The sequence below is a fragment of the Eucalyptus grandis genome, chromosome 10, assembly GCF_016545825.1.
Source record: "Eucalyptus grandis isolate ANBG69807.140 chromosome 10, ASM1654582v1, whole genome shotgun sequence".
Taxonomy (NCBI): Eukaryota; Viridiplantae; Streptophyta; class Magnoliopsida; order Myrtales; family Myrtaceae; genus Eucalyptus; species Eucalyptus grandis.
Window position 1 is genome coordinate 12956833 of NC_052621.1, and position 20646 is coordinate 12977478.

At 36.7% G+C, this 20646-nt stretch overlaps 1 protein-coding gene across 2 annotated transcripts; it reads right to left on the bottom strand.

Annotated features, from left to right (window-relative positions):
* Positions 1-4260: 4260 nt before the first annotated feature.
* On the bottom strand, positions 4261-15296 carry LOC104421834 (fructose-bisphosphate aldolase-lysine N-methyltransferase, chloroplastic). 2 transcript variants are annotated; one of them, XM_010033952.3, is made up of 14 exons: positions 14952-15296; positions 14332-14395; positions 14144-14245; positions 13978-14037; positions 13001-13108; positions 9894-9966; positions 9293-9333; positions 9134-9214; positions 8900-8935; positions 7693-7776; positions 6504-6637; positions 5722-5810; positions 5461-5609; positions 4261-4852 (listed from the first exon to the last, which is right to left on the bottom strand). In XM_010033952.3, the coding sequence occupies exons 1-14, from the start codon at positions 15230-15232 to the stop codon at positions 4676-4678; spliced, it is 1479 nt and encodes a 492-aa protein (XP_010032254.2). In that variant the 5' UTR covers positions 15233-15296; the 3' UTR covers positions 4261-4675. The 2 variants fall into 2 exon arrangements, with proteins under 2 accessions (XP_010032254.2, XP_039159067.1); XM_039303133.1 differs by lacking the exon at positions 14952-15296 and adding an exon at positions 14558-14928.
* Positions 15297-20646: the final 5350 nt, after the last annotated feature.

A 20646-nucleotide genomic window follows, 5' to 3' on the forward strand; every position in this document is an offset into this window, starting at 1 on the left:
GATGTCACGTAGTCGTTTTATGTTGAAAATCAAAATTGTTTCGCGTCAAGATCGGTTCCATGGATCCACCTAGGAACCGGACCGGACCGCGGTCGGTTCCCGGGTGGATCCATGGAACAAACGGGTGGATCCTGGTTCCAATTTTCGAACCGGTCCTTAGCGGGCGGTTCCGGTTCTAGGTCGGGAACCGCCCACCCGGACCATGCACACCCCTAATATAGATAGAGTAGTTATAAATAGATAGTCTCTTATACAAAACAAATAAAACTTTTTGCTTCACCTGGATGAATTTTTTATAACAAAGAAAAGGAATTCAAACAAGATAAAAAAATTTAATTTTTTATTTCTTTGGATTTGAAATTTGAATTCCAAAAATATTCAAAATGGAAATTAATTTTTTTGTTTTATATTAAAAAAATATTTATTATAATTTTAATATACTAGTTAACGAGACTATTATATTAGTTATAATAAATTATAATATTAGTTATATTAGGGCTATACGGACTTTATTGACGTTCTCATTTGCATTTGGATATCAATGCTAGATTGTTCGTCTGCTTGATACTAACCAATTTGAATTTCATTACGTCGAGGGTCATTGATTTGTATTAACAGCAAGTAATTGTCCTATACGAGCCTAAAATTTGCAAGCCACAGCAAGGACATTGACAAGAATCTTCACCGTGCAATATTTTTCAAGCACACCCTAGTGTTCAAGGAGATCATAATGCTCGGATGTTGCGATTTGAGATATGTTCCCGTGTTAAAGGAAAAAATAACTTTCAACTTCTGGCCAAACACTAAACTAAGTCCATTCGCAGTGTTCAAAGGGGAAAATTGTCTAATCAATCATAAATATATCGTTTGGATGCCTATTAAGTCATAAATTTTTTTTTTCAATTTTGTCTATTTAATCCTAATTTTTTTTCAAATATGATTAGAATGATGTGAATCCGATATGGAAATTTGACAATATATAAGTCTCCTAAACAACACGGTCATGAGAAGCCATTTCTGAACAAAAAAAAATAACATTAGAAAATATGTTTATCCCTAATTTTGTCTCAATATTGCCCTAAAGTTCTAGTAGATTTGTTACGGGTATCTTAGTTTGAAATTTATTTGTGAGACAAAATAATCATTGGTCTGGGATTAAGTTGGTACAATTGTATCGGTTCAAGATTTTTTTTTTTTTTTTCTGTGATATTAGCCTATAAAAACTGAAGCCCCTTGCGTTAGGTGTTTTGATTCTTAGGTAACCAACAGAATCACTAATACTTCTACATCGTACGCATGGACTCAAGTTTTTATCTCTTAACATTAGGGACGCTACACAAAAAGTGCTAAATCAACGAGTATTCATTGAAAAGGGATATCAAGCATTAAATGTAGATATTCCACACTAAAAGGGAGAACAAAGTGGAACCTCCTTTTGAAGATGAGTTGACTTTGAAAGAGGATATTGCGCATTAAATGTAGATCAAAAATTGAAATGCCATTAACTCTTAGCGTATTAAGTAGATGTAAAGTACAAGGCCTTACCATTAAATGATCTGTTGCATTTGAATCCTTCTCGTTGTATAAATGAGAGTGAGAACCATCAGCGTTGGCACACAAACTACCAAACAATGACAATATCCAATCTCACATCAGCGGCTTTCCTCACTTGTTTTCTCATTGCCATTGAGCCTTTTGGGTCTGCCGGCTTCAACATCAAGCTCATCCCATTTGATCGATTCGACACAACACTCTTTCCTTAGGAACCTCACCCCAGAAGAAAGATACCATAGAATCTTTGGAGATACCTCGAACTCGTGTGCAACAACTCGGATTCGCAGCTTCTTTGAGTTCCGAGGGTCAAAAAGTGTCGGCAGAGCATGGCCCCAATACGCTACAACCTAAAACATCTTTGCATGTTACGGGTTATTACATAACTGACATGAGAGACGCATCCCTCCATTCACGTATCTCCCTGGTAGTATGGCTGGTGATGACGCTTGCACGCAATGCGAAGGGTGCACCAACTGCTTCCCCACAAGGCTAGGTAACTTCAACAGAAGTAAATCGCAAACATATCGACCCTTATCTCATGATCATCCCCTTTGTTCGCCCAAGGACGCTAGGGGCTACTCACATGGAAGTTTCGATTGCTATAGGAAGGGGAAGGTCGGGTTAGACACCTTTGTCTTTCCGGACCGTAATAGATCTGTCAAAGAATTCCCTAACTCTGTGTTTGGTCGTGGTCTAAATAACCATAATTTGGGATGGGTCAAGAAGGGACAGAATTATACCATATCCGGAATATTCGGATTGGGATTGGGGCCACGGTCTATCTTTTCACTGTATCGCAATGAGACTGAAGGACGTCTGTCCGATTGCATGCCTTCATTATACTCCGAGCATGGGACCTATGTGTCACTTCAGTTTGGGGACGATACCTCGTGGGACAGTGGTCCGGACAACACCACTGGTCCCTAACGTGATCCAATATGCATCGACAGCCATGGGGATCAGTGTCAATCGAAAGTGCCTCAATATAAATCCAGCGGTTTTTCGGATAAGACCGGACGGGACGGGTGGGTTTATTTTCGATGCCGGACTGCCTCACACTGTCCTCGTTCGTACTGCTTATACTGCTGTAAAAGAGGAGCTGATCCGATATTTCTCCAATGCCTACGGCTGGCATCGCTAGACTCCTCAACACGGCGGATTCGACTTGTGCTATGACTTGCCGCCTGGTCGCCATACATTTCCATTTATGACATTCCATTTGGAAGGGGCCAATCTTATGCCTAACGACAAACAACTCTTTCTTTTCTTGGGAGCGGAATTTTGCTTGCAAATGATGCCTATAAGTGACAGCGGAATCAACGTACTTGGAGCATTCCAGCAGGCGAGGAATTGGTTCTCGTTTGATTTTGGATCACACAAATTATCTTTTGTAAATGAAGCGTGCCGATACCCTTGAGAATTGCACGCTAAAGAGAAGGAAAACAGCAAGTTAAGGTCCTCCATGTAGCTTTGTAAGCTAATAACTTGTCTAATAAAAGAAAATTTGCACAATATCTTTCTCTAATGTGCATGGGTGTGAGAATAGATTATAATGGAGATTAAAAACCGATGGCTGCAGAGTCAAGCTCATTTTTGTAGATTGCATCGGTACAGCAGTCTTCCCCCTAAACTCTCACCCGCGAAGAAAGATACGAAGGAGCTCGTTTCCATTGACTCGAGTTTTATCTCTTCACGGGAGGAATGACCATGCGCAAGCGTAGAGCTGATAGTTCAGGATTCTAGCGAAATTCAACTATGCGCAAGTATTGTAGTGTTGTATGACTAAACCTCTAAAATTTGGACGGCTGGACCTCAAGGTATCGCGCATTCTAACCACGATCTGATTGATCTTGCGGGTGTCGGGAAATTGGTGATCTTTCCCGATCAATTCGACGAATTCCTAAAGACCCATGATCTTGGCATTTCTTCATGAGCCGACTGCATTTTGCGGAAGTTCGAATGGCAAACTTTTCGTGGCGCAAAAATTGGGCCAATGGCGACCTTGGAAGGAAAAGATATGAAAGGCAAAAGTTCGGTCAAACTACTGGCAAGATTTATCAAAAGGGTTAATGTCATGAAAAATTCTAAATTAATATATTTATGATAAATTTAACTAAAATTAATATTTTAACCATAAAAACTCCATAAATTGATACACATATGAAATTTACCTTCTATAAATTTTCATTAAATTTGACCATCAAATTATTAAGTTAAATGACACATAATGATTGGTAATTTTACTAGTTTATGATTTTACCCTCCATTTCTTACATATATATACAAATTTTGTGATTTTTCGTAATATTAATCTAATTTAATGGAAATTAACAGAGGATAAATTTGTCACCCAAATACTAATTTGGAGTTTTTTATGATATTAATCCTTACTAAAATTAAAAGTCGGCAGTGCACCCAGCTATTAAAAAAAAATTCCAAACCGGGTTCGGTGGCTTGGTTCCTAGGGTCTTCCCGAACCCTAGGTTCGGGTTGACTAAAAAACTAGATACTTTTATATATGGAAAAAGTAGAGATGATTCGCCACAAATTGATCTTGTTCTTTTCTATTTTACCAGGCCCATTTGAATGAGCATGCCTAAGAAATTATAGGGAAATATACTACCTAGGTGACATACGCAAAGTGACTAGTCTATTGCATACTCAAGAAATGGAGTTCGAGTGTTTCGTTAAAGGCGACTGGGCGTGGACAAATCAAAGCTTCAACGTAACGACCCAAGCGGATAACATTTATCGGAACGGCCAAGCAAACAAAAATATGCATAGAGAGCTCCTGACCCGAAGGAAGAAGGTAAGGTTTCAAATTCATCAACATGGGTACCAAAACTCAAGACATTGATTCAGAAACCAGATGCTTATCCGCATTAAGGGAGCTTAACGTGCGTGGATAACGGATGACCTCTTCTAACTCTGAAGAATAGAACATGAGAAACAGATAATCCGCACACCTGATTTGCAGGCACCCAAACTAGAAGGCTCTGACTGGCTGCCTGCTGCATTCAGATATTTGCACGCACCCATCAAAATACAAGCAATGGGTTTCTCGCTTCACTGGTGCTCCCTTTGATTTCTGACATGGAAATTGTCTACTTACTCAATTGTTTCACCGACTAACAAAGCCTCCAGCCAGTTTTATCTCGTCACACAGGTTGGTTGTGTAGTTTTCTAGCCATGAAGCAGCAGATTTCAGAATACGAAGTTCACCAGCCAGCAGCTCACATGCCATCAACCTACGGATGCCATCTCTTTTGCTTGCAGGACAACCAGTAGGCTTCATTAACTGTACATATAACCACAGGATCGTCACCATATGCATATTGACGTTAATAACAGTACTTATCAACTTCTAACCGACCATTGACCTCTCAATCCCATGGTAATCTCAAGCAGTTAAAATCTGAGACTTTTCATCAGGGAAGGGATAATGATAATTAACCATCATGTATTGCGGACATCCTAACATTCACAATCCCACATTACAGGGTCTGGGGAAAGACTATGAACAACTCAAGCTTGAAGTTTAGCGAAGCTCTTTAAATGGGTTGACTTTAGAGGGCTTACAGTTTCAATTGAGAGTCTCTGCAAATAATTCACTATGGTACAAATTATTCCCTTCCCAAGACAGAAACCTTCGAGGCATATCAAAGCAGTTACCTATAACTTGGACTAAGAAGCTGTATCACTTGCTCATATCATGTTCCTACCTAGCAACACTTCTAGAGTCCTTCAAATCGATTATTGGACCTTTAGTAATTTGCTTAGCCCAGCTAAAATTGCATGGTCTAGCAAAGAATGGTATACGAGCCTAAACATATTGATTTTTGATGTGCAAGCTCACTTCTTTTGCAGGCTTCTGGAGCTTATCGCACATAATAACAAGGACAATACCTTCGCAGATGCATTGTATTGGTCAATCAATTTGGTGATACTTGATAGCAACAACTGATGTGCTTGTATTTCCCTGGTGATGTTCTTTAAAGGACGTCGGCCAAGCCGGCCATCATTTTGGGTGGCTTCCTCCTCCATATCATTCAGCTCTGAAAATCAAACTATCAGAGTACATTCACTAAAGCAGGTGTCTGGTTCAGAGTAAAGTTCATTCTAAAGAATACAGAACTATGTGTGGAGAGAAAAATATGATTCACACACCTTCAGGAGAGATGCAAGATAGCACACGGGCAGCAGCACGGAGTGATTGCGGAATCCCAGTGCCTTTTCCCTTAGCAGATCTCACTTCCCTGAAAGGCAATAAATTATCAATAGATACAAACCTATAACACAATAATGACATTGTCACTGCTCGATATTTATGTAAGATCACCTACTTATGCAGATTTAAGGAAGTTACAGAGATATTCATACGATTTAATTACATCAAAGTAATTCCTTGTTTCTTAAAGGGAGAAGGCTTTAAGTCGTATACCACCTTAGCAACTCTACCTTTGACGACTAGTCAGGGTCACAGGTGCTAATGGCCTATGGTGTTTTATCAATCAGTAGCCTTTCTCTTAGAAGCTACATAAGAAGCCGCAGAACTTTTACTATGGGTATGAACAATCAAATAGACCAGGTCAACATTGAGAAAAGTGATCATATTTAGCCTTCCATAGTAATTGCCAGAACTGAGAGAAAGCAGAAGCAATTTCATGGGAGCCAAGACTTCTCCCAATTTTCTCATTCAGTGAATTACCCCAACCATGTCTGAACCGAAAAAAAAAAAAAAATTATACATATAAATTACCCCAACTGTGAGTAAAGTGTGTGTGACTAATGAGTGTCCCATGACAATCTCAAAAGGGAAAGTTCATTCTTGGATTACCTTAAGGACCCAATCCATAACTTCAGTTGGACATACTACAGAAAACATACCAATTGAAACAGTCTCAAATTTGTGACATCTAATATAAGGAAAATAAAGCATCAATACCAACTTGATTGTGAAAGAATCTGCGGGACACTTGGAAATGCCAAAATTGCGAGTTATCTGCAAGCAATGTCTTTGCAGAAGATACAGCTTCATTTTGTATAGAGGATCTTGAAGAGGAACATTGAATTGGATCTGAACCTGAAAGTTGCTAATATTTTGTCAGAAGCATTCGTCATGCCAAAACAGATGTGCGGACAGTAGTTAATGAGCATGTGATGAAAACACTTTCTACATTCAATATGCCCCCACTGCTTTCTTTCTAGTTGTTTGTTTGTCAGAGTCTCCTGTCATGAACATGTATACAAGATAAAGTTGACAAGTACTGGTGTCAAATATTCAGCTCCAACCTTCATACTGTATCTATAAGACAGCAGATTCCTGGAAGATGCAGTTTCTGATATTTCTAGAGTTTCATACGGAAAAAGAATGGCATGGCTGATTTTTACTTGCACATTGGGAAATTTAGTAGAATTTAAATTCAAGACAAAATAACAAGAGTGAAGAATTTATCAAGAATGGTCATATCAGCTCCGTCGTTAAGTATAATTGAAGAAATTTTCCACTTCCAAAGCAATAATCACATATATAATAAGAAAAGTTCATGTATTGAAATTGAAAACTTTCCGCATTAGTTAACAAGTGCCTAAGGACACTTCCCAACAAAATCCTATCTACAAATGTCATACGGCTAAACTTAGCAGGAAAAACAAAAATGAAATCCTACTCATGAAAATAACTGTAGTCTTCAATATTTAATCTAGCAAATCACAATCAAAGATTCTGGTCCCAAAAGAACCTTGGAAGTTTAGAACCATCAATATACACAAAAATCAATATATCTGATCATAAGATATCTGCAGAACAAACATATCATTCAAGGAGGAAATTAGTATTCTCACGAAGACTATCTAACACAAACTGTGCAATGCTACCCTTAAGCAAGGATGTATATCTCATCCAAAATGGATGAGCACTCAAATTATCATATGTTCATCCACGAAAACACAAGGCTTTGAGAACATGATTAACAAAAGAATGTCACAGATACAAAGCATAATTTCATTAAATTAAACTAAGCCACTGCTGCAATAATCAATTCCGCATTGCAAATCACATCTAACCAGTACTAAACATGCACCACTGTGGGAAACATGGACCACTGTACATTTGTTTGATTAGAATATAAAACTGACCTCATCATAAATGTTGTGTGGAATGGTAAACCCGAAATCCAACAATAAGACAGCATTCGAAAACTTTCCATATGATATTAGTACCTGTACACACATGTCAAAGGTTCCTCATGATACAAAGATATCAAAAGTGGACTACCAGAGATATGAAGGGTTTGCATCCATGTTTTGTTATTAATTTTGTTCTTCATGTCCTCAACCAAAAGAGAGCAAAATCTCATACATTACTGCAAAAACCCTGAACCACGATCACCAAATAAAATCAACATATTAATGTGAGACATTAAAGTTCAGGATTTTCATAAATATCAAATTAATGTTTTGATGAGCGAATTATGTTTCTTTCCCTGCTTTGAGAAGAAGCATCCATGGAGAAGAGACTTATATAATCACTAGAACAATCTTTTAATAAGAGGAATCCAAACATAGTGAATGAAAATCAGTTGATTATGTGGTACAAAGTCCAGTATTATTCCCCGTCATGGTTGAAGATTGACACTTTGTGAATTATTTGCAAGAACGCAACTTGCAGCTACTGTTTAACTGGTTTAAATATGACAAAACATTTCATTAATGCACATTGATTGGAAACAGCAAGATACAGTTTAACTGCGAAAACAAAGACAGAAGTATCAACAGCCAATGGAATTGCAGAACTGGGGCAAGTATAGATGCCATTTGGAACTGGTTTAGTTACAGTTGTCACCTACAAATATTACTGACCAAACAACTTTTGCATCTTTTGGTGTGAGATGTTAAGAACGTACATCAAAATGTCGAATTATTTTACTCAAAACTCTCACAAAGATATTGTCATCTTTGTGCTTTACTAATTTGCTGCAGTTTCTTGCTAATAAAGAAAGCAGTCGAGAGTTCTCTTAGATTGACTATAGGAGCTTTCACTTATAAATTCCTGGAGAACTTGTACTTCCATTAAAGGAAGATGGTTAATGCAATCTGTCCAAAGAACAAAACTCAAGCAAGAAACTTAATACCTAATGAAGAATGTCATTAAAGATGCTCCAGTAGAAGTTTAAGAACATTATCCCAGATAGCTAAAAACCTTGTCATTCCAGCATCAGGCTATATGGTCTTTAAATACAGATGATCATTAGCAAAAATCTGTTTTATGAACAGAAGCATTTCTTAAAATAGAACGGAGATCCAAAAATAGAGGATAAGAGTATCTTGAAAATTGACAACCAACCTGTTCACCAGGAGCATAATTGCGATCAGCAATCACCTGAAAATTTTTTTAAGCTAATAAGGATTTTTAAATTATAAGGAACAAAATCACCAACATATAGTACATTCAGCTTCAACAAGAATTTTTTTTTGCTTGGGACCAATAAAGCCATCAACAGTTGGGCAAGAAAAGAACAAACAAATCAAATTTCAGGCAAAAGGATAAGTGGTAGATGTGGTCCTAGGAGGAGATTACCTCTGAGAATTGTTTTTGTTCATCCCTCAACAAAACTGCTTTTGCAAGCCCATCATGGTTAAGAAAATCTGCAAAAGGAACCTACCAGAAGATTATTCAATTTCTGTATAGACATTAGCAAGAGAAGTGCTTTTTCAATCTTATACGGGTAATCTTTACCAGAGAATAGCCCTTGCTGCTTTCCCACGCGCGAGATTCCACTGTCATAACAATCATGTGCTCGTGAGGAAACATTAGAATTTGTACCAGTTAAACAACAACATAAAAACAGGTGATAAAACAAGGCAGCCAAAAACCTACAGTGACTAGTATGAAACGTCACATCCAAGATAGCAAACTGGGAAAAATGTATGATTTAAAAAACGACTGTCTTAGATTCAGGGAAAGGGCCATTGCAACAGCAGGTGGTCTATAAGTGCCACATGTATATAATACAGAAAATGGCAACAAAAAAGGGGAAAAAAAAGAGAGAGAGAGAGAGAGTGAACTGGTAGCATTTTCTTCCAGTTTCATGCGCTTAAGGAAAGCCACATGAAGAAAATCGCAAAAAAGTTGCCAAAACAGTACATTACTTCAACTCCCAAGAATATGTATAACCTCATAGGAATGCTAACTTGAAGTAATAAACCCAAGCTTTGCAAGCAGAAATTGAGATAAAAAGAGGAGGAAATAAATATTTAGAAAGAGCCTGTTCATGCAAAATGAGCAAAAGTTGGTTCCCTATGCAGTGAGAGAGCACCATAACTTCAAAGTTGCTTACCCAAAGCACATGCATGCATAAAATCTTCAAATTTCATATCCTTGGAAACTTCTGGCAAGTGACAATCAAGAGCCTGAAATTATTCGCTGTGGCATGTCAAAATTACTATCTTCTGGCAACATAAGGTCATTGCAAGTAACATCAAGCTAATGACTGGACTCAGCAAAGGAAAAGAAACAGGGATATGTACATTGAAGGTGTTTTAACTTAGGGAGTTCCCATTTCATATGGACACGTACTTTAACTGTTTCACTCAGATACACCAACTACTAAATCTAACTATGTAAGGATGTGTCTAGATTGACTTAAACTTTTAACTTTTTGCTTAATCAAAATATTGCAAGTCACATACTTTTGACTTTTTTAAATAAGAGATGGCTGGAACTTTCACAATACATAATGCTCACACAGAGATTAAACCATAAATTTTTTCATAATTGTTGGAAATTCAGATAATACTTCAAATGTTGGAGCAAGAGCAATGGCCAAAAACTACTTTTTGCTTGTGCTTAATGCCAAACAAACAGGCCCTAACTCATCAAGAAAATCTCTCACAAATGTACTTGGAAGCTGGAACTAACCAAAGATTCTGGCATAGACAAAGAATTCAGAAATAGGATTTTCTTTCTCTTATTTGTCAAGAACAAAGTTCGAAAACTACTGGAGAGAATCGATCTATTGGCATGCCAAAGCGAGGTCAAAAATTGACATGTGCCAAGGTGATCCAAACTTCAGATGATTGGAGAATCATCAAGATCGCTCCACAGTTCAGCACCCGGGTGCGTTTGTTTCGCGGAATACATTTTCGGGGAAAACATTTTCCTCATTTTCCGGCATTTGGGTCGCTTAGGAAAATGAGTCAATGGAAAACGTTTTCCTAGTCAATGGAAAATGTTTTCCTAAAAGCTAAAATTCAGGAAAATGATTTTCCCTTTGAAAGGACTGGAAAATGTTTTAAAGCTACCAAAGCTTAGATTTGATACTTGGTTTACAGACAATTATTCTTATAAAAATATATTTTAAAAAAATTGAATTTGAATTTTTATATTTTTAAAAAATTAAAATTTGGAAAACATTTTTAAAATAAAAATAAAAAATTCGAATTTGCTTCTTTTCTTTTCTTCCTTTTTCTTTTTGCTGCTTCTTCACCCGTCACCGGCCACAAGGGCCCGGCCCGGTGAGTTTTTGCTTCTTCATTTTTTTCCTGTGATGAAGTGTGATTATTTTTAATAGGATACAAACGATAAAAACATTTTCAATTATACATCACCAAACAAAGGAAAACAAACCGTATTCTCGGAAAATGCTTTCCCGGAAAGCATTTTCTTTTATCATTGAGTTTTCCGTGAAACAAACGCACCCTACATTGAAAAGGAAAGACAGTGAAATGAAGTACATAAATTTGAAAGTGCACAAGGAAAATGGAAATAAAAGGAACATCGGTGTGTGTCTTCTCTATGCTTGGCTGAGTCTTTTCATAGTCCTTGTGAAAATTGCAAGTTTCTCCTGTTAATATCCAACACTTGTGTGACTAACACCACTAAGGGCATCTTCTCATATTTCACTCGACCACTGCTTGCAACTTCTCATTTAAGGTAACTCCCAATAACCACTCATCTTCTTAAACCTTCCATACGGGCATGATCTAATTTTTTTTTTTTTCCAAAGCACTTAAAATGCATTTTAAAATATGAAATATGTTAAAAAGTGGCATTAAGAAAAAAAAACCATAAAAGTTAAAACAAATACTTTGCTAGGGAGTGACATCAAAGACAAACTACAAACTTCAAAATGACAACATAAACCCAAATTCCATTATCACAGAATTTAAATTTTAAAGTTCACTAAGTGCTGTTGGAGAACGCATGGTAGAGAAACCCAACACAAGAAGCCCTCCACTTTGAAGACTATTCTATGGAACAGTCCTTCAGTCATTTATAGCCCCTAGAAGACTATGGAAAAATCAGTTCCATCCAATTACAGCCAATTTCAATTACTCAAAATGAGCTTCCTTCCAGAACCTCATAGAAACTTCGATCATCCCCATTGACTTGTAAAGGAGTTTGTGCGGAGAAAGAGAAGCATAGAAGATAAGAAGCTTGAGCAAACAAAGACAACCCCTTCTCAATTTATTTACTCTCTCCCATTATATCTTCTTGGCTGGTGTCTTCTCTGTCTAAGTTTCGAATGGTAAGATCTTTTTAATTTTCACGTATTTAACCTCTTCCAGTTCAGCTCCTGACTACTTGACACATCATTAAGAGAATTTCATTTTGGCCTACACTTTCATCCAAGTCAGTACATTATTAAACCAAAAGTATTTGGTTTACTTGGAAAGAAAACTTCAATTTCCAGCATTTAAATGGAAGTATCCTGAAAGTGTGACTACTTCTGATGCAATGCATCCCAAATACCAATTAATAGAACCACCATGAATGTAGCTGTGGCATAATGAAGATATAGTTTACTCGATCCCCCATCTTGCCTTAGATAGAGATTGAGTTGCCATGGCTGAGAAGGTGATGTTGATTATGGTTTTGCTCAGATTAGACAAACTTCCATACTGTACATGGTTTAGCCTGTCTAATCTTTGTCATACATTGACACCCAGAGTTAATTATTGATTCAACTATATTTCTTCCTTCTCTTTATCACCCTATATTACTTAAACATACCATTGTGTTCTATTCACCAAAAGGCCACCTGAAACTAACTGATTAGTTTTCACTAGCACAGTGCCATACTCAAAAGCACTGCTACTTGATAGACATTCGTTAATCTTACATACATATCAACAGCACAACACTAAAAGTTAATCCTGTTGCCAGCACAGCATCTTGTAGATGAAGCCAATTTATACTGATGAAACCACCCTACAGGATAAAGTACTTATTATCTTATCAGCAACTTAATATTGCAGGAAAGAAAAAGTAGGCTTGTACATTCAGGACACATTCCGAATGTGATCCTTACGACAGTGAGTGTAGCGATAATCACATGCTAAACATGCCATAGTGATGTATTTGCTCCTAATCATACATGAAGAGCCAAATAAAATTGCCTCAACAATTAGAGTAATATTGCTGGGGGACACAACAAATACTTACATGTCTGAGTACTGAAAAATCTCTCTCCATTCCAACTTTCTTGTCAATGGTTCTTTGATAAACCAAGCTTTCTTTAATCATCTCCAACTCCTCATCGCTCCAGAATACCTGAAGCCAGTTTGTAGTCATGTTCAAAATCCATACCAACCTTCTTGTAGGCTGTATGCTTATTAAAAAGTGAAGCACCTAAACTGCCATTTAACAACTGTAAGTGCTAGTAGGGTAGCATGAGGTTTCAAAGAGACATGGATGCCACAAAATTACCAATCCTGGGAGTAGAATAGATTGCACTACATCTCACTTTAGTGGCACATTTCTACAATATTTGTTTGTTTTCTTAATCTTGATTTTCAATGATCTTAAAATACAAAATTTGTTCTCTTAATCTTGATTTTCAATGATACCAAAATACAAATATATATACATTAATCAAGCACTAGCAAATTTTCAGACTCCAAAACTTGTTACCATTTCCCACGATAATTATATCCATGCAGATCCCTCTTGAACTAATGAAGCCTCCTCAGCAAACAAAATTTTATCACTATCACAAAGTCCGAAATATAAATATAACCAGCGAATCTTGCTGCAAGGGATGCAATTTGTGGCAATAAGACTTATTGTTAACATTCAACTGCATTTCTATTGTTTGAATATTTAAAATCCTAACTATATTAGAAATGAAAGTTAATCATAGTAGATTTATTTTTTTATTATCCTTCGATAATATGCTACAGCTCCAAGAAGGAATATATAAGATAGAATTTTATTACTCTTCATTGGCTATATGGAAAAGCAGCAATGAAATGCAAATCCTACTTGACCATTATGAGGACCTCCAACTTTCTCAGTGAAGGATTTTTTTTAAATACCCGATATATCTCTTTTCGCAAGACTATACAGATTCAGCATCGATAAAATAGGAAGAACAAATTGTGAATATCAGAGTGTAGGAACATTCAATAAGACATTCAGACCATGCTATGCATCTCCTTGGGCAAAGGAAGACATCTTATATAAGGAGCCCACTCAGAATCCTGTAAAAATAAAGGAAAAACTGATCAACTGCGGAAGCTACTGCAAGCGCAAAGAAGTACACAGAACAGCTGTTTAGGAGAACAGAAGAAGCTACAACAGCATTACCTGAACCATTTTCTGTTCTTTCAGGACGACGGTAGCAAGTTTAGCTACATTTCCTACTTTACAGGACCTAATTTCAGGAAGGAGATCATCTGGTGATATTTCCTGTAAATTTAAGGCAGAGAGTTCAACTTAACTATGGTTCTCTCAATCAATCTATCCTTTACTTGAACCCATGACGAACAACTCACCACGTTGAAAGGGACCTTCAAAATGCTGTCCCCTGCTCTTATCAACTTTGAAGCAAACAGGGACCTGCATCGACAAATCATGCACAGATAAAGATCCAGCACAATTTAGAAATGGAGCATAGTAGGATAATTTCTCTTTCACACACACACACACAGACACTCAAGAGAGCTTATATTCTTCAAAAAAAAAAAAATCCCAAATAAGCACAATGCTAGAGAAACTGACATGTTATAAATTCCTTCCACGCTTGTGTTGAACAAAGCAGATGTTAGAAATGGCCGAGATGATTGCAGATTTAGGACTAGTACCAGGATGATAACCCGTATAACGCCAACTTGAAACTTAAGACAAACTCAAAGCACATCATCAAAAAACTCGAAGTGTCCCATAACGCGAAATTCTATACGTAGCAGATTCCAAATTCGACGTGACATTCAATCCTAAACAAAGTTCCATAAAGCTGTGCAGCTGCCAGTTCGAGCTCAAACAACTCCACGCACACTTCAGACAACAGAACCACGGCAAACAAGCAACCGGAATCGCCTCCTGAATCAACTCCCGACCGGAAAGTTCAAAACGTGAAAAGGCGCAAAAGGAAACGCGGCACGCGGAAACGAACCGTCCGTAGGCGGATTTCCCGACCGAAAGGAACGGCGAGACCTCGGCGCCGGCTTTCCGCTCCAGCCACGGCAAGAAGTCGCCGCACTCCTCCACGTCCACGCTCTGGATCCCCAAGCCGGTGGACGACGAGGAAGTGGTGCGGAGACGAACCTGAGGCGGTGGAGGAGGAGGAGAGGACGAGATGGCGCACCGGAGGTCGACGCGGCGGCGGCGGTGCGCCGCGGCGAGGAGCGGGCGGGGAAGCGGCCGGAGCTTCGCGAGCCGAGAGGGGCATAGCATCTGCGCGTCGCGATTGAGGAGGCGAAATCCTAGTGTGTATTCATGTTCTAATTTTGAGGTAAGCCCGATTGGAGTTGGCGGTTCCCATCTCGACCGTTTACTAAAGACCAATTCCTAAAAATTAGAATCGGAAGCTGCCCGGATCGTTTGATAACGTTCCGGAAAATACCTGTTTCGAAAAAAAAATCATTTCTTGTTTTCAGGAATAACTCAAAAAAACAAGCTTTCTTTTCTTTCTTTTTATCTTACTTTCTTCTTCCTAGCTAGTCACCAGCTCGGCAATGGTCGGTGACCGGCCAAACAAGGCCCAGTGACCTCGCCAGAGCCTTGTCGGCTCCCAACGAGGTTGCCCTGAGCTCGCCGGCCATCGGCAAGGCTCGGGGGAGCCTCACCGTGGCTGGGTGAGGCCGAGCCTCGCCTAACCACAATGAGGGCGAGCCTCGCTCAGCCACGACAAGGCTCAACCTCACTTAACCACCGCAAGGCTGACCTCCTGGTGGCTAGGCAAGGCTCGGGGGGACCTCGTCGGTGGCCGGCAACCTGTCTGGCTAGTCGTTGGCCGACCATGGCCAAGCCGGTGGCGGCTAAGAGGAAGGAGAAGAAAATAAAAAGAGAAAAAAAAGAAATGTAATAAAATTATTAATATATTAAAAAGAAATTTTAAGTCATAAAAAATTTGGGAGTTATACCAAATATGTTTCTGTCCTTGGAACAATTTTTTATAATTATAAAATGTTGTAAAATGCTCGAAATTGTTTTTTGAAAACAAAAATAGAAAAAAATGTTTTTAAAAAGAAGCGTTCTCAAGAATAGAAATGTTACCATACGCACCTTACTAAGGATCCGTTCATTTCGTGGAAATTGGCCATTTCCGAAAATATTTTCTCAAAAATCATTTTCGGGAAAATGACAATATTTTCTAGTGTTCGGCTAAAATCTAGAAATGTTTGAAAATATTTTCCAATGTTCGGTAAGGAAAATAGTTTCCGGCGAGTGCGAGCATTAAGCTCAACGCTCGCCCGGATCGACTGAGCGCGAATTTGAGATTGAAACTTGAGGTTCACCTAGTTTGACAATAGCCAAGAAGAAGATGGAAAACAAAAAATAAAAATAAAAATAAAAATAATAAAATAATAAAAGAAAAATAAAATAAAAAAAAAGGAAATAATTCAAATTAAAAAGAAAAAGAATAAAGGAAATGAGGAAGTGAGGATTTGTAGATGTGTGAGATAAAAGAGTTCAAGTGAGGAAAATATTTTCCATTTTTTAAAAGTGGAAAACATTTTCCCCTACTTTAGAAGAGTTTTTTCTTTTGATGGAAAACATTTTTCTCAAGGAATTCATTTTCTGTGAAACGAATGTCGAAAAATCCAGAAAACATTTTTCCAGAAATTATTTTCCGTGAAACAAACGGAGCATAAGAGAATGAATTTTCCTTTAGATGTAACATTTGAATAGATATGTTGATGCTTTCGAGCATGCTCTCTCAAGGAAATCTGTTGAGGCCAGCTAACGCAAGCGCTAAAAATTTATTAATTCTAGCTCCGCTAGAGTCACTATGATTTCATGAGGGCATGCATAGATTTGAATACCTTTTTAAACATGTCTTACGGAAGAGTGCTCCGATTGCACTTGTTAATCATATATAATAAGAAAATATTTCATCGGAATGTAAATAAAGAAGATCACACTTAAAATCTCATTTATCAATGCAAAGAGGATGAGAGTCAATGTAAACACAAAGATGTTAATGTATTTGATGTGAAGAGGGCTGTTGGTTTTAGTATTGGACGTGGGAGGGACATGTGAAAGCCATCGCGGGAAGTGTGGTAATGATAAAGGAGTCAATCGTTCGAACTTATCGAGCCATGATGAGAGCAAATTTTTAGCTAAATTAAATCTTGGCTTTTGCTACGTTATGTGGAAAGACTTTCTAATTTTTGGTATATTGATGAGTTGCTGAAAATATTATATAAATATAAGAAAAATAGAATATGCACCCTATTAATGTAAAGAAAATTTTGCATAGACTATCCGATCTACCTTTTCTCGAGAAATTCAAAATGGCCTTATGGGTTTGGCTTCCTGGAAGAGGCAAAGACTAAAAATGAAATGACAACTAAGCAAAATCAACAAAAATGGTTCACAGGGCGTTTATTTTACAGAAATTTAGTAATTTATAAAATATTTTCCTAAAATTAATAATTTATTACTTGACATAATTAATCAATGAAAAATATTATTATTATTAATAATCTATATATTGTTATGAAATACATGAATAGATATTCATTATATTCATCTTATCTAATGTACTTATTATGGTACATTTGTATTATACTTTCTAAATACATCTCCCTATACAATGAATGTTCATCTCCCTATCCAATACATGTATAAGTCGATACGCTGATATTAATGATAAGTATATCATTGTTTTCATATACATAGGTGCTTAGTTTTTGTCATAGATATACCAGTAATACATTGGAAATAAAGTTCACTCCTCTAACTTTCTCTATAATCTTTGGTGTCTGATTTTTCTCTTCTCAATCTATTTATTCTCTCTATTACATATTTGCAATGCAATATTTTACAACACATTATCAGTACGAAGATCTATCGACTGAGTAAGTAATTTTTGCAAGGTATGTATTCTTTTTATTAATCAACTTATATTTTATCTTCTTCTATCAATTCTTCATTTTTATTTTTCTTGGCCCAAAGCCAATTTCAAATCTAAAAGTATCATTTTTATCCTTTTGCTCATGAAATGGAAGTGGATATTTAGAAATCTTTCTAATTAATTTAAGGATTTTTTTTTTACAAGAATTATGGCAAATATTGAAAAGCCCAAATTCCACATTCTGGAAGTGAGTGGAAAAAATTATCTATCTTGGTGCCTTGACATGGAAATATACCTCAAAAGACAAGGTCTCGCTAATGTAATTATAGAGGATGGAACCTCAAATGCAAAAGATAAAGTAAATGCGCTGATTTTTATTTGCCGTCTTGCATGAGAGCCTACAGACTCAATATTTATCTATTCGAAACCCTCAGATCTTATGGAGGAGGTTGAAGGATAGGTATAATCATTCCTCCCTCAAATACAATATAATTGGCAAAATCTCATACTGTAAGATTTTAAATTAGTGTCTAACTATAATTCCACTTTATTTAATATTATTTCTCGGCTTGAGTTATACGGTATCAAACTCACTAATGTGGAATTATTAGAGAAAACTTTTTTTACCTTCTATGCTTCAAATATTGTATTGCAATAGCAATATTGGTAACATCAGTTTGCCACATATTTTGAATTAATTTTTGTGCTCCTTACTGCCGAGCAAACTAATGAATTGCTGCTCAAAATCATGATCTTAGACATGTTGGCTCAAAAGCGTTGTCTGAAGCACATGCTAACTTTGAAAAAAATACTGACTATTTTAAGGGTTATAAACGCAGGCAAGAATATAATCCTAGAAGGGATGGTAGGAAATTTAACTGCTCTAGGAAATCTAACTTTGGCCCGAATTATGGCAAAGAAAAAAAGCCAAAGAAGGTGAATAATGAAAGTATTTATCATCGTTGTGGCATAACTGGGCATTAGTCATGTAGTTGTTGTACGCCAAAGCACTTTGTTGACCTGTACTAGGCATCTTTAAAAAATATGAGTAAGCGTGGTGAATCTCATGCCATTGAAATCAATCCTACTGCCATAACAACTGTTGAGGCTAACAATATCTCTGTTGATGGGACTTATTTCTGAAGTAGCAAATGCATCTTTGGATGTTTTTGATTTTTTTTGAGGACTTCTGATTAAGGTATTACATTTTTATGATACTTGACACCTGAAATTGTTAACGTAAATGCAAATAGAAAATACCGAGAATAATGGAGATATTTGTTTGCTTGATAGTGCAATAACATATACTGTATTTTGTAGTATATACTTTTTTTTCGAGTATGAAATTGCTTAAGGCACAAATCCATACAATATTAGGTATTGTTCCAATTATTGATGGTTTTGAGAATGTCACAATTGTTTTGCCAAATGGCACCATCCTACATATTGAGGATGTGTTTCTAAGCATTAGATCAATGTTTCAAAGATGTACGCCGTAATAGGTACCATGTTAAAACTATTTATGAGCAAAATAAGTATAATTCAATATTGCCCTTGATATAATTTTCTACTGTAGCGGCTGATCAAATGTCATAAGTTTATCATATTATAGGGGTTGATCGAATAGTTTATTTCAAAGTCCTACAACATATTCATAAATTTTTTTGTATATTGCTAGGATAAAAGAAACAAAAAATCTAGCTTATATTTTCCTACAATTTAAACTATGAAGAAAAATGAAATTGGTTCAACTATTTCAAGAGAGATTGATACCATTTGGGGCAATTCTCTCTCTCTCTCCCCTTTCTCTCTCTCTCTAACACAACTTTGTTTGGCAATTTAAGCTGGGACAATAGCATCTAGATGGAAAGGAAATGAAAAGATAACGAGTGAAATAAATAAAGTAGAGGGAAAGTATGTCAATCGATAGACTAAAACGTCCTTTCTCTTTTCAATTTTGCCTTTATTTAAATAAGAGGCAGTTTTAAAGCGGGTAGGTAAATAAAATTTCCCTTCGTTTCCCTCCGACGTTGAAGAGAAATTTCTTTGTGAGGTTGAGAGATGTAATTTCATTCCCTTTACTTCGTGTTTATTTCCCGTAAATAAGAAATAGGGTCTTCGAGTTCAAGCTTCAAGCGAATTCAAACCCCTTTCTTGTTCTTGGTTTTAGTTTCCTATGCTCAAATTAATTTCGTGGCGAAATTGTCGGTGGTCTGAATTTTTGCATCTAGAATCAATGAAAACGTTGCATTTTCAAAGGATTTTCCAATGTAGACATCTGGAATGAAAGTCCTAGATTTGTATCTCACATCTAAAATGTAATTCTCTATTTCCCATTAACATGCCTCGATCATTTTGAAATTATAGATATACAATTTAGCAACACCCATGACAGTAGCAATATGCCAAAAGAACTACACTTAAAAGAATAAAATCGATGTAGTGCTAGTGTTGTTTCATTGAATTATGTCACATTGAATTGGGTTTATGACATATCTATTTTTACTTTGTGTATTAATTAGAGTTAAATCTGAGATTTTTACTGTATCAGCATGGTGTGTTGCATTTAATTCTCTTACAGATCCATTATATGGGCAAGAAGGAGAAATAGGTGTAACTACATAGAAATCATATGTGAACGAAGTACCAAAAACTCAAAAAACAAAGACAATATCATGTTTAACTCCATTAGCTTTGCTCATTTCCACCGAGCCCTTTGGAACCTTTGTCTTCAACATCAAGCTCATCCCGATAGACAGATTCATGCTATGGTGTGATCATTCAATTA

Coding starts and splice junctions, on each gene's coding strand:
- LOC104421834 (XM_010033952.3), bottom strand. CDS start 15,232: ATGCTATGCCCCTCTCGGCTCGCGAAGCTCCGGCCGCTTCCCCGCCCG. Junction 14,396..14,951: donor GGGAAATCCGCCTACGGACG/GTTCGTTTCCGC, acceptor TTGTCGATGCAG/GTCCCTGTTTGCTTCAAAGT. Junction 14,038..14,143: donor AAGAACAGAAAATGGTTCAG/GTAATGCTGTTG, acceptor TTATTTTTACAG/GATTCTGAGTGGGCTCCTTA.